Raw genomic sequence first — 13,216 nt, forward strand, 5'->3', positions numbered from 1 at the left:
AATTTTGAATTACATGGGAAGGAATGAAGAAGCACTCCTTTCACGTCATAACATATGTAATATTTTGTAAAAATTAACTTTTTGTTATTTTCCCAAGCCAGCCACATTAAGGCTGAGTGTTATTGGCAGATTAAAGACTCTCACTCATTTAGATGGACTCTTCATTTCTAAAGAAGAAGCAACAGCAGCTATGAAATTTATTACTGGAACAAAGATTACTCAGGTTGGATTTTACTGTTTAATATTTTTGTGCTATTTAGAATATACAAATTATATTTCTGTACTCTTGCTTTGTTAAGATTTTTTATCCTCTCTTAGCATTTTAATAAAAAATCAGTTAATATATAACATTCATATCACTTGAACTTTTTCTCCTGTTTAAATATATCCCATTTAAATATCAACTGGTTGTGTGGATTCTCATCCCTGCACACTACCCCAAAAATCAACAAAAATGCCTCCAGGGTAACTGTTTTTTTCCTATGAACCTGAGCTCATCAGAGTCCTTTCTAGTGCCTACATGAAAATAAACAACTTTCCATGGATAAGGTAAGCTTGGAAGCCTTGATAAAGCACTTAGTGAATTGTCTACTTAGTACTGATATTATAAGTATCTGGCTAAAACACACACACACACACACACACACACACACACACACACACACACAACCTATTAACTTGGGGGCATGGGGAATGCACATATTATCCAGATTAAGAATGCTGTACTTTGGCCAAAGTAGCTTCATCTTAAATATCTTCACTCTAGTTTTCTAGCTATTTACTTTTTATTAGATATTTGAATATTAATTCCTTAATGTAATGTTTAATTTAGGATCTATTCAAAATGAAGGAAAGAAAATTTTTGTTGATAAAAATATAATTAATTCCTCAAGAGGAGTTGGGGATTTACCCTACCAGAAATCAAAACTTACTAAAATCCTTTAAGACAATGCAGATTTGGGGCACCTGGTTGGCTTAGTCAGTTAAATGTCTGACTCTTGAATTCAGCTCAGGTCTTGATCTCAGGGTCATGAGTTCAAACCCCATACTGGGCTCCATGCTGAGAGTGGAGCCTACTTAAAAAAAATGTTGGTTTGGCACAGACCAAGAGAACAGAACATAAAGACCCAATATAGACCCATACATACATGGAAATTTGACAAACAACAAGCAGAGCTGCCTTTATTAGATCAGAGAGGCTAGTCAATAAAAGGCACTGGGACAAGTGCATTAAGGACTTCATTGTAAAAGTCAAAATCAAGAATGTTTTAGAAGTAAAGATAGATATTGTCATTATGACCCTGAATGAGGAAAGCACTTACTACACAAGAAACCAAGAGCATAAATATGAAAGACTGGATTTGTCTACATTAAAATTAATATATCTTTTCTTTAAAGGGCACACCATAAAGAAAGGGAAAAAACAAGCTACATACTGGGGAAAAATTTTGCAACACATCTAACTGCCAAAAGATATTATTTATATATCCAGAACATATCAGAAAAAAGACAACCAATCAAACAAAAATAGGTAAAAGATACTGGAGAGGAAATCAAAACAGCCAAATCACAGGAGAAGATGCTCCACTGCACTAGTATTCAAGAAAATGAACATTAAAACCACACAGTCTACCAACTGAGAGTCACCGGTAGTGGAAAGTTTTAAAGCCTAACAATATCAAGTTTTAGCAAAAAGTTGAAGTAGAAGTGGCAACTGGTATAACCACTTTGGAAAATAATTTGGCATTATTTAGGAAAGCTGAATATATACTTTCCCTATAACCCAGCATATACTCTAAAGAAACTCTTGCATGTATGCAGCAGGAGTCAAGAATATTCATAACAACAGTGTGAAAAACTGAACTCGGCCCCAGTGTTCACTGATGGGAGAATCGCTAAGGAAATACTGTCTAGCAGTGACACATGAATGAACTACCACTACATACAGCAGCATACGTGAATCTCATGAACACAATGTTGATCAAAAAAGCTCAAAGAAGGGGCGCCTGGGTGGCTCAGATGGTTGGGCGTCTGCCTTCAGCTCAGGTCATGGTCCCGGAGTCCTGGGATCGGGTCCCGCATCAGGCTCCCTGCTCCTTGGGAGCCTGCTTCTCCCTCTGCCTCTCTCTCTCTCTCTCTGTCTCTCATGAATAAATAAATAAAATCTTAAAAAAAAAAAAAAGCTCAAAGAAGAACATGTACTTACTATTCAATTTACACATGGAGCCCAGTGTGGGGCTTGAACTCATGACTCTGAGATCAAGACCTGAGCTGAAATCAAGAGTCAGACATTTAAATGACTGAGTCACCCAAGCGCCCCAAATCTGCATACATAAATCTCATGAACACAATGTTGAGCAAAAAAGCTCATAGAAGAACACATACTTACTATTCAATTTACATAAGTTTCCAATATGTGTAAGACTAAATGATATATTATTTATGGGCACAAACATAAGTCTATAAAGCAAATGAATGGTAGATAGAAAATTTGAGATTGTTTGACTGCTTCTTAGGGCATTGATTGATTCACCTGAGGTGCGTGATGGTTTCTGAGGGGAAGGAGAGGAAAAGGGTTAGGATGGGGCAGACAGGGAGCTTCCAGGTAGGAGGAATATTCTAGCTCTGAAACCTGTTTAATGGATGGATTATATTGATGTTTGTATTACAGCAATCCTTTCATTCTATAAATTTTATAGAATAAAATTTATAGAATAAAATTCTATAAATTTTATTTTGTACATGGTTAAATATCTGCTAAGACAAAAAGTAAAATACATAAACTATATCTAGATATTGAAAACATTTTAAGGCAAAGAAAATGTCATATTTTAAAATTATTCATTGGGCCACTCATCTAAGAAACAATACCTTTATATATAAATGACCCACTATATGCCATTTCCTTTATTCATCATGTGTTTTTTATTTTATTAGTTATCTCTCTTACGGCATTCTGGTACTAAAGAGGAGAGACCACGGATACTTAGTATATGGCCTTCTGCCAAAATTCTGACACAGATTTCAAAGTTAGGACCACATTTATATCTGAGCGGAAACTGGTACTTGAAGGTAAAAGCTAATTCTATTAAACCTATATAAAAGCTTAATTTCAATTGATTTTAATCAACTTTGGTCTTTGTATCATTAAGAGGGTACAGATAGGTAAGGGGCAGAAAACTGGAAGAGCCAAATTAGAATCAAACAAGGAGGTCAAGTTGTGAACGGCAATATCACAGGGACTAGACCTTAATGGTGGTCACCACAGAACTGGAAATTTAGGATAAAGGTACACTGTAAGACCAAAGGGTAGGTTTTGATAATACATCAAAATAAGCAAACTTGAAAGCTCAGAACCAGAGATCAAGCCAAAAGTTTGGGTAGCAATGTAAAAGAAATCAAGAATCCTGGCATGGGACTAGGAGAACTGGTCAGAATTCAGCCAAGGATAAGGGTGAAGGGTTAGAGGGCAATACCAGCTTCTTTTTGCTGCACAAAGCACCTTTATACATTTTTTTTTTTTATTACCAGCTATGTACAGATATGTAGCTGTGATGCAGGCTCAGTGACAGCTCTGGCTGACCCCACAGTGAGTTTTGGAATCAGAATGACTCTTTAAATTTGCCCCAGGTTGGGCTGAGATGGCCAGGCCTTTATATCCCTCCATCATTGGATGTGGGCCAGCCTGGGACCGAGCATGACCTTGGGCAAGGCAGCTCTCTGCAGCTGAGGCTGTCCCAGAAGGCACTGACAGCCCAAGGCTCTCCGCCAACAGCACTCCCAGCAGCTAGGACAAGTTTTTCACTTTGGTTGGAATCTGGCCAGCACAATGTCCATAAAACCACTTAAGTCCCTCTTGGAGTTATAATCTTGTCAAATCTTACTCTTTGTAAGCTTCACTATGTCTTTAGTTCCTGAAGGAATTCCTTTGATGTCACTTACCACATTTGAATTATTTCATTAGCCTTTTTGTAGCACTGAGTTTATTGATAAGATTCGGAAGTAACATAAAATGTGAATTATTCTACAGATAACTGCTCTAAATTTAGATGGGCAACATCTCTTTGAAATTACAAATTTAGAAAAATTAGAAAATTTGAAATGGGCATCATTCAGCAACAATAATCTCACCAAAATGGGAGGCTTGGAATCCTGTGTTAACTTGGAAGAGCTCACATTAGACGGAAACTGTATCTCAAAGATAGAAGGTATGTGAGAATTTGAAAATTTTAAGATATGAACGTCTAATTAACAAGAGCAAAAAATGAATAACACTGAGGACAGAATTTCTGAGTCTGAGGAGGAAGATGTCTAGAGAAGTTCCAAGAAGGTTTGGGGCAGAGCGTTCTACACATCTACTGATGGGATCTGTGACCGGTTGCTATGCGTAATGAGCCCAGCTAGCAGACTTGCACCTCCTCTGACTTCCCTCTCTCTTCTGTAGCAATGTTTACCACTATTACCAAACCTAGCACATTACAAACTAGGCAGTAATTAATATCTACAGAGTGGGAAAAATGAGTGAATGAGTGAGGTATGCTTTTGAAAAAGAGAAAACAGCCCAGTTCATTTTTCAAAATATGGAATTAAGGTTACATTTGGAAATGTGAAGACTTTAACAAAAATGAACACTTTATTCACTAGAGGTTGAAAATCAATAGGGATCCATATAAAGTACTGTTAAGCAACTTTACTAATGTCGGGTTTATCTGGGTATAGAATATTTCTGGTTGTGCATTTTGCTAACAAGGTTGTCCTTGTCAAGAAGAGAAGGTAAGAATTGGAAATCATGACTGGAAGAGACTTCATTTATACTTTACTCACTTTTGAATTGTTGGATTCTTTTCAGCATGTGTGTGTGTGTGTCTGTGTGCTTTTTCATAAACTAGAAAACTCTGTTTCAAAAAATCACATATGCAAAAGCAAGTACTAAATATCTTTAAAAAACAGTATGTATAACATTTAGTTATACTTTATTTTGATGGCTCCTAACAATCTGCTTCTAAAACTTGCTTGATCATAAGAATCATTTGGGACACTGAGTGAATATACAGATTCACAGGCCTCTCCTGTGTAGATTTCAATTGAGTAAACCTGGGGGTAGCTCAGACATGTCTTTAGAACCATCACTAGTCTTCCATTCCCATACAATAGGGTGTTAGTTTTCCTTTATATGTATAAATGAGAACCCGGTTTCCTTTTTATTCCCATCCATAATCCCACTGAAGGGAAGAATCCTCCAACCTATATTTTTCCTATACTCACTTTGCAGAGATGATAGTTTTACCACACTAAAGTTTAACAGATATTTCTCTCCTTTTCTCCAGACACAGATAGGTTTAAAATCCACCTAAGGATTTTTGTCTTGATGGTTTTATCCTAACTTGCTAGATCAATTTACTTTCAGCATTGCATAGTCATGATGAAGGCTGGTGTGAAAGGCCAGCAAGGACAAAATGTACTGAGAACCATTATTTGCCAAAAGCTACAACTGACGCTTTTCAAATGCCATTCCATTTGATTCCATAACCCCTTGGGAGCAGATTTCAGTATGTCCTGTTTTTTTTTGTTTGTTTGTTTGTTTTGTTTTTAAGTATGCTCCACGCCCAACGTTGGGCATGAACTTACAACCATGAGATAGAGACCTGACTGAGATCAAGAGTTAGATGCCCAACCAATTGAGCCACCCAGGCTCCCCTCAGTACATCGTTTTTATGGATGAGGAAAATGAGGCACAGAGGTTTCAAAATTTTACATAATATATTTATGGTCCCAAATTTAGTAGTCATACATTTGAAACCAACTCTGACTCCAAAGTTCTCATCTTTCAATTTATACCATTCTACCTACAGTTAAAAAGTACCTCCAGTGCATAGCATACCTAAGAGTTAGATTGTGGTGAGAGGTGACATTTTCTAAAGTTCTGTCTTTTAAGTACTTTTAAGCATACAAAGGTAGAATTAGGCCAAATGGTTCTTTTTAATACAAATGATGCCACAATGAAGAATACTTTACAAAGTGTTGTATCTAGTTCCTTACCTTTACTGTTTTAAAATGGGGGCTGGTGATTTTTTTGAGCTTTGTGTTACTTTGATGGTAAAAATCTTAATTATATCATTTGAAGTTTATTTGAAAGCAAAACTCAGTATTTCCTACATAATACCTTCCCTTAACACCTAAGAAGACGGAGTCTACTTAGAAATCCAAAACTGGAATTTAATGTATTAGCTGGGACTTCATACACGTTATATCCTTCTTAAACAAAAGCTAAAACAATGATAGTTAATGCTGCAGAGTCTGTAAAGAGTAAAACAGCCAGTGAGTTGTTTTTTTTTTAATTAACTTTTCAGTGCTATCTGAATCTTTTCTTGAATTTACTTATTTTTCTAGGCATTTCCAAGCTGACTAAATTAACTCGCCTCAGCATAAATAATAATCTTCTCACTGGTTTGGAAAAACATACATTTGATAACTTGCTTCACCTTCACTCCCTTTCTCTTGAGAACAACAGAATCACTTCATTGAGTGGTTTACTAAAAGCTGTTACTCTGATTGAATTATACATAAGCAATAACTATATTGCTCTCAATCAGGAGATCTACAATTTAAAGGTGACTATCTAGGGTGGTAATGTTTTTGTTTTTTAAAATACGTATTATTTCTTTATATTATGAAAATAGTGCATGTTCAATGTATAGGATTTGGAAAATATAGAAAAATATAAATAAAATAAAAGTCAAGAATAACAAGGTTTACTAAAATGTACTTGCATTCAATTTATGCATACATAAAAACATATGTATATGTAACCATAATGTCCCCAAGTTGACAACCTACTAGGGCAATTTTTTTTATAAGTACAAATAAAATATTCAAGCCCCACTAGCCAGTGCCTTCCTTAGTATTTCCAAGGATCCCCCAATCTGGTTGGGGAGTAAGAGTCTTTAACATTTCCTCTTCTCAGAGGAACTTTTGATTATCTCTCACTTACTTGTTCTTACTGGTGACTCCAACTCTTTCTGGCCAACTTTGCCTAGCTTTGTCCTCTTTAATTCTCCCAATGAAACGTTTAAGTCAAGGCTACTGTATAATAGGCTTTTCTGAAGATTTGAATAAAATGGAGGTTTACTACAGCACAGAATAGGAATTCACTTCAAATGCATTGTGTGACTTCACTGTTTCTAAAGTTCAATGGCCATTCCCTAAAACTGGGACTCTCATGATGGCCTCTTTCTTTTGCTGATACCGTATCGCTAGGATTTTACCCTCTACCAAAAACTTATGTCCGTTTCCTATCTTTCCTTGTGTTCAGTCTTCCCCTTCCTACTCCCTCAATATAACTACTTCTTCTTAAGCTGCAGAGGCAACGTAATCAATGATAGCAGCAACAAAATAAACCATTTTACATCATGATGCAGAGTAGTGTTACTCCTGCTTGTCTTAACCTCTCCCACCCACATCTCCTCTGGGCTCTTCCTGCACAACAAAGGCATATCAAAATATCCTATCTAATAAGAAAGCACATTTTCCCTTAAGATGAATTCTGCCACTCTCTTAGAAGATAGGATCACATCAGTTTTATCCCTCATCAGAAGGCAGTGTTTTTCATTCTTGTTACATCTATATACACACATGCATACTATTTAATAGGACAGTATTCCATAAACAAAGCATATGGTTTTAAACTTAGCAAAGTTCCCTCCATGTCTTTACTACTGATAGCAATACATTTAGCAGCAGCATCCTAAAAGAGATTCTGATCATTTAACATATACCACTGAAATAGCGTACAAAATTAGAACTTACTGGTCTGCAAGGATAACTCCTGCAATAAAATGTATACTTAAATCACTATGTGTATCACTAAATGTACACTGAAATCACTATGAAATGATAAAGTAATTCAAATATTAAAATTCAAGGATGGTTAAACTCTTAAGGGGAAAAAAACTTGCTGGAGTATATATCTACTACATATATATATGTATGTATATATGTGTATGTATATGTGTATAGGTAGGTAGATAGAGGTAGAGACAGAGAGAGATAGGGATATATAGATATAGCTTTACATGTATGTGTTTTTATTACCCAGGGTTTATGCAACCTGGTCATTCTTGACATGTATGGAAATATTATTGTATGGAATCAAGAAAACTACCGGTTGTTTGTAATATTTCATCTTCCAGAACTGAAAGCTTTGGATGGAATCTCAATTGTAAGCTGTTTTATGACTCATAGCATTTGGTCCAATTCATATTCATATATCCATAGGCCATAATCATTTTGAACTTTGCCTTCTCACTAGTATGATACCCAATCTAGGTCTCCCAAACACATTTTAGATCTGGGTTTTAAAATTTTCTCCTTTAGCCAATTCCTGTCTAAATTGAGGTGACAGGAAAGGAAAGATGCTGCTTACAGTTGTACCCACTAAATTCAGTGCCTAACAACTTAAAGAGTACAATTTTCTGAGACAGGATAGAAAACTGTTCTGGAGCCCTACCATTCTCTTGGGCCTAAAACCAGCTTCCTATTTCCTAGAAAAATTTAGGCAAAATATATTTGAACAAAAAAATGGTATGTCAGTGTCCCTAGTCACTGTAAGTAAGGCGATGTTGTTGTCAGGTGGAAGGTAGAGGTCCAAATTCTCCCACCTGGCCTCTGTTGACAACCTGGAGGTACATGATTTCTTACCTGCTAGGCTAGGGTAGAAGCTCACAGTCCATAGGCCTCCACGGACTCATCCTGACTCATTTCCTCTTCCCAGTCAGAAGGGCCTCATGCATGCTCCGCCATTATTACTGGGTGGAAGTGGAACAGGCTGCCCAAGTATTCTCTAGTAACACTTGTGGGGGGGGGGTGCATTACTGCTGGGAGAGGATGAAGGTCCATGCTGCTCACTCAGCAAAGGAATGATAGAGAGGTGCCTTGTTCCGCCAGGGCAAGAGGGGAAGTCTCTGCTCCCATTCTGCTTGTACAGGTGTAGATGGCACCACAATTTATTCCATGGCACTTGGTTAGAGTAGACCCATTGTTGTCTAAAGGTTTTCTGGCTTGTTAGACTAGGCCTTTCCTAGTCTTTTGACTATATAGGGCAGGTGTTTATGTGAATTTTTGTTTTCTCTCGTTTTCTGAGTTTCTGGTGTCTCCAGCACCAAGTCCCACATATATGAAGCAAAAAGAAAACCCAGATGTAAAGGAAAACCCATGTCTGTGTGTTTCCTTTACTCTCACACTGCACTGCAATCACAAAACTTCTGACACCAAATGTGTGGGTTTTCCACATATAGGCAATTCTCTGACCCAGAATTCAGCTGAATTCTTACACCATCTATCTGGAGATAGGTTCAGATCCCACAGGCTAAGGGCTCAGTCCCACACTGTTGCCCCTGACCCCACTTCAGACACCAATCACAAGTCCAGGTTGGCACCTACGCTTCTGACTAACCGGCTATAAAAAGTTCCCATGACCGTCTTCTTGGATTTGATTACTTTGCTAGAGCAGCTCACAGAACTCAGGAAAACATTTGCTTACTAGATTACTGATTTATTATAAAAGGATATAAAACTCAGAAACAACCATATAGAAGAGAGGCATAGGGCAAGGTATACAGGAGGGGGCACTGAGCTTCCATGCTCTCTCTGAGCAAAGCACTTTTCCAAGCATCTCCACGTGGTCACCAACCTGAAGCTCTGTGAAGCCCCTCCTTTTGGGTTTTTATGGAGGCTCCACTATGTAGGTATGGCTGATTAAATCAGGGGCCAATGGTGACTGATTCAACCTCTAGCCCTTCTCCCTTCTCCAGAGATCAGGGAGTGGGACTGAAAGTTCCAACCCTCTAATCATAGTTGGCTCCCCTGGCAAACAGCCCCCATCCTTAGGGACTTTCTAAAAGTCACCTTTTAACATAAACTCAGTGTGGTTGAAAGAAGCTTGTTATGAATAACAAGATACTGTTTTCATCTTTATGGCTCTGGAGCAACCTCCCTCTCTTTTTTTTTCTTTTCTTCCCCTATGTTCATCTGTTTTGTTTCTTAAATTCCATATATGAGTGAAATCATATGCTATTTGTCTTTCTCTAACTGACTTATTTCACTTAGCATAATACATTCTAGCTCCATCCATGTCATTGCAAATGGCAAGATTTCATTCTTTTTTATGGCTGAGCAATATTCCATTGTATATATATATATACCACATCTTCTTTATCCATTCATCAATTGATAGCAACTCTTGCTCTAAGCCTCTTTTGAACTGTTAATGTAACATTGGATTTCCTTCACTATATAACCTATTTATTAATTCCTTTACCCATATTTCTTCTTCTTTCCATTTATATCCAATGGTATAATTGGGTATAAATGGAAGGGACACCACCTTTGGAAGGACAATAGGCTGGGTCATTGTGCTGGTCTAGATTGTAGACAGCGATACTAGTTTAGCAAGTACCTCACTTACTAGTTTAGCAAGTCCACTCCCATTCAGATAAGGTGAGATTATATAGGTACAGGACTAGCAGTGGGCTGTTTTTGCCCTCAGACAATATAGCTACATTCACTGTTAAACCCAATTTTGTCAGATGGGGTGAAGGTAAAACCCATCCCCATCAGGCACTTAGGAATTCTGACATAAGGTTTAAAAACATAGTTATAGTTTCTTCTTTAGGAATCATCCCTGTTTCCAGCACTTATGGTTGTAGCCATGGTCCTATGATCAGGTAGGAAACAAAAGTTGAGGTGATGTGGGGAAGAACAAAAAGGATAGTGGTATATGAGCATCATCTTCCCTTACCAAGAATTGCATAGCCATAACAGCATTTTCCCCACAGCCAGCAGAAAAACAGAGAAATCTATGGACATTTCTTTAGCCCCACTCATGTTTACACTGTGTGAGCATTCTCATGAAGGCTTTTATCATGCTTTTATCTTCCTATTTTAGACAACCAATGTTTTAATTGCTCATTCCAATTCTCTATCAAGCTATTACTCTTAAGGAGGATATCTTAATGCCCATTGTCGGACATTATGGGCCATCAAGTGTGTTCCTTTGTCTGAAAAAAGAACAGTCAGCTGTCTAAATTGGCATGATATCTTCTGTCCCAGTTCTTTTATAGCACTCTGAGCATTTACATTTACCACTGGGTAAGCAAAACCCAGTCCAGAGTCAGTATTTATTTCTGTCAAGACCCTTTTGTAGCCCCTTAGGGCTACCAGAATCAGTCTGACTTGCCAGCTATGTTCAAGGCCTTCCCACCAGGGAAATCTGCCACATGGTCATCTGCAGTCTCGGTCTCTTTTGCTGGCAGACAGAACAGTACTTATTGCATTTTGTGCCTCAGAGGGTGCAAGACAAATATGTCTACATTCAGACCATCTCTGCATTGCTGTAGAGCCCCCAGTGTCCACCTATTTCATAAACCCAGGTGTCCACTTTAAGTGAGCATACAGGGATATCTGCCCATCCTTTCAATAGGCCAGGTTTCCCTTGTTCTCCTGCCTAACCATATGACAAGGCCAGGAACAGTGGATAAAGTCTAAATATATTTTTATTATAAATCACAATAATATGCCAGGGAACTCACCACCATTCCTCAGGTCCCCAGGTCCCTAGCTGGTCTTCTTCTCTGAACCTTTCAGTCTCCTTTATGTTTATTTTATATATAATGTGGAAGAATTTAGGCTGTACTTAGTAGGAGGAATAGGGAGAAATAAGTCCACTCCATTTTGACCTAAAATCAAAGAATTAATGTCATTTAGTCATCTGCAAGAGAAGACATCACTTTCTAAACGTCCTTATTTATATATAGGAACCACCAGAGACTGAGTGTGCAAAAGATTTGTTTGGTGGCAGACTTACTTCTGACATGATTGCAGAACGACAAGGACATTCAAACTTCACCCAAATGCAAGAACTAAATTGGACTTCATCATCCATCAGGTACAATCATTTTATTATATGCTTTTTGATACTATAGTTAAATATGTAATGTCATTTTCTAAGGTTTATAATTTAATACACGTTATCCAGATATAAACAATAATTCAGAAAATCATCTTCCCTACTTCAAAATCTCATGCTAACTTCACCACTCTTTGAAATACATTATCACACACTATGATTTAAAATGTCATCATATTCTCAGGGTCTTGAGATCGAGCCCTACATCTCCATGCTCAGCGGGGAGTCTGCTTCTCTCCCTGTCCTTCTCCCTACCCCTCTGTTCCTTCCCCTGCTTGCTCTCTCTCTCTCTCTCTTTCTCTAAAATAAGTAAGTAAATCTTAACAAAATAAAAAATAAAATGTCATCATATTGCTCTAACCCAATGCAGTCTGGCTGCTACTGCCACCATTCCTCTGATGCTATTTTTCTCACTGTCCTGGCAAATAAATTCTTTTCTCTCCTCTCTTTTTCTTATTCTGTACTCTTCACAGACAGACATCTTTAGCCATATATTTAATTTATATGATGGCCCTTTAAATTTAGCCCAAACCTGAGCTCTTTACGTGAATATTGAGTTGCTCTTTAGATAGCATCAAGAAGACAACATCCACCGGTTATTGTTGCCCAAGCCAAAAATCTAAGGGTCATTTCTCTCTCCTTTGTCCTCCATTTGTAATTGATCACCATGTTCTACAGAGTCCATATTAAGTATGTCTCATAATTCCCCTCTTCTTTCCATAGTCACTACCACTGGCCTAGGTTGGGGAAATGAACTATTTTAGAAACTCTCTTGGTGATAGTTTTGGTTTTTTGTGTTTCATAACCTTCCCTGCAAATCCATTTATTATCCATCCATACTGCCTTCTAAGATGCAAGTTTTATCAGATCACTTCCCTTCTCAACATTTTTCAGTGGCTTTCCACCGTCTACAGAATAAAATGTAAAATTTCTTTGTATTGCATAGAAGACTCTTTAATTACCTACTTTTATCTCTTGTAATCCTTACCTTTAGTGCTCATTACTCTTTATGCTCCAGAAGTTCTAAAATGTTCTAGTTCCTTAATCTCAATCACAAGATGCTATGATTCTGTTTCTGCCTTTGCTTGTACTTGTTCCACTACCTGGAACTCTTTCTAATTTGCCCGACAAACGCCTATAAATTCTCCAAGGCTCATTCTAATATCTTTCTCCACTGTGTTCACTGTGAAGTGACTCCTGACTTCCCCAGATCAGTGTTTCTTTCCCTAAAATGCCACTACATCTAACTCTATT

At 37.5% G+C, this 13,216-nt stretch overlaps 1 protein-coding gene across 4 annotated transcripts in view; it reads left to right on the forward strand.

Annotated features, from left to right (window-relative positions):
- LRRC9 (leucine rich repeat containing 9) overlaps nt 1-13,216 on the forward strand; it is a 107,411-nt gene that overhangs the window by 61,971 nt on the left and 32,224 nt on the right. For all 4 annotated transcript variants that reach the window (XM_025869935.2, XM_073895293.1, XM_073895295.1 and 1 more), the window contains 6 exons: nt 98-223; nt 2,938-3,072; nt 4,031-4,208; nt 6,391-6,611; nt 8,096-8,218; nt 11,811-11,941. In XM_025869935.2, the coding sequence (XP_025725720.1) occupies nt 98-223; nt 2,938-3,072; nt 4,031-4,208; nt 6,391-6,611; nt 8,096-8,218; nt 11,811-11,941 (914 nt within the window). The remainder of the gene's footprint in view (nt 1-97; nt 224-2,937; nt 3,073-4,030; nt 4,209-6,390; nt 6,612-8,095; nt 8,219-11,810; nt 11,942-13,216) is intronic.

This window comes from Callorhinus ursinus, unplaced genomic scaffold (assembly GCF_003265705.2).
Source record: "Callorhinus ursinus isolate GAN/ISIS: 27379988/994484 unplaced genomic scaffold, GSC_fseal_2.0 scaffold8, whole genome shotgun sequence".
In the NCBI taxonomy this organism is placed as follows: Eukaryota; Metazoa; Chordata; class Mammalia; order Carnivora; family Otariidae; genus Callorhinus; species Callorhinus ursinus.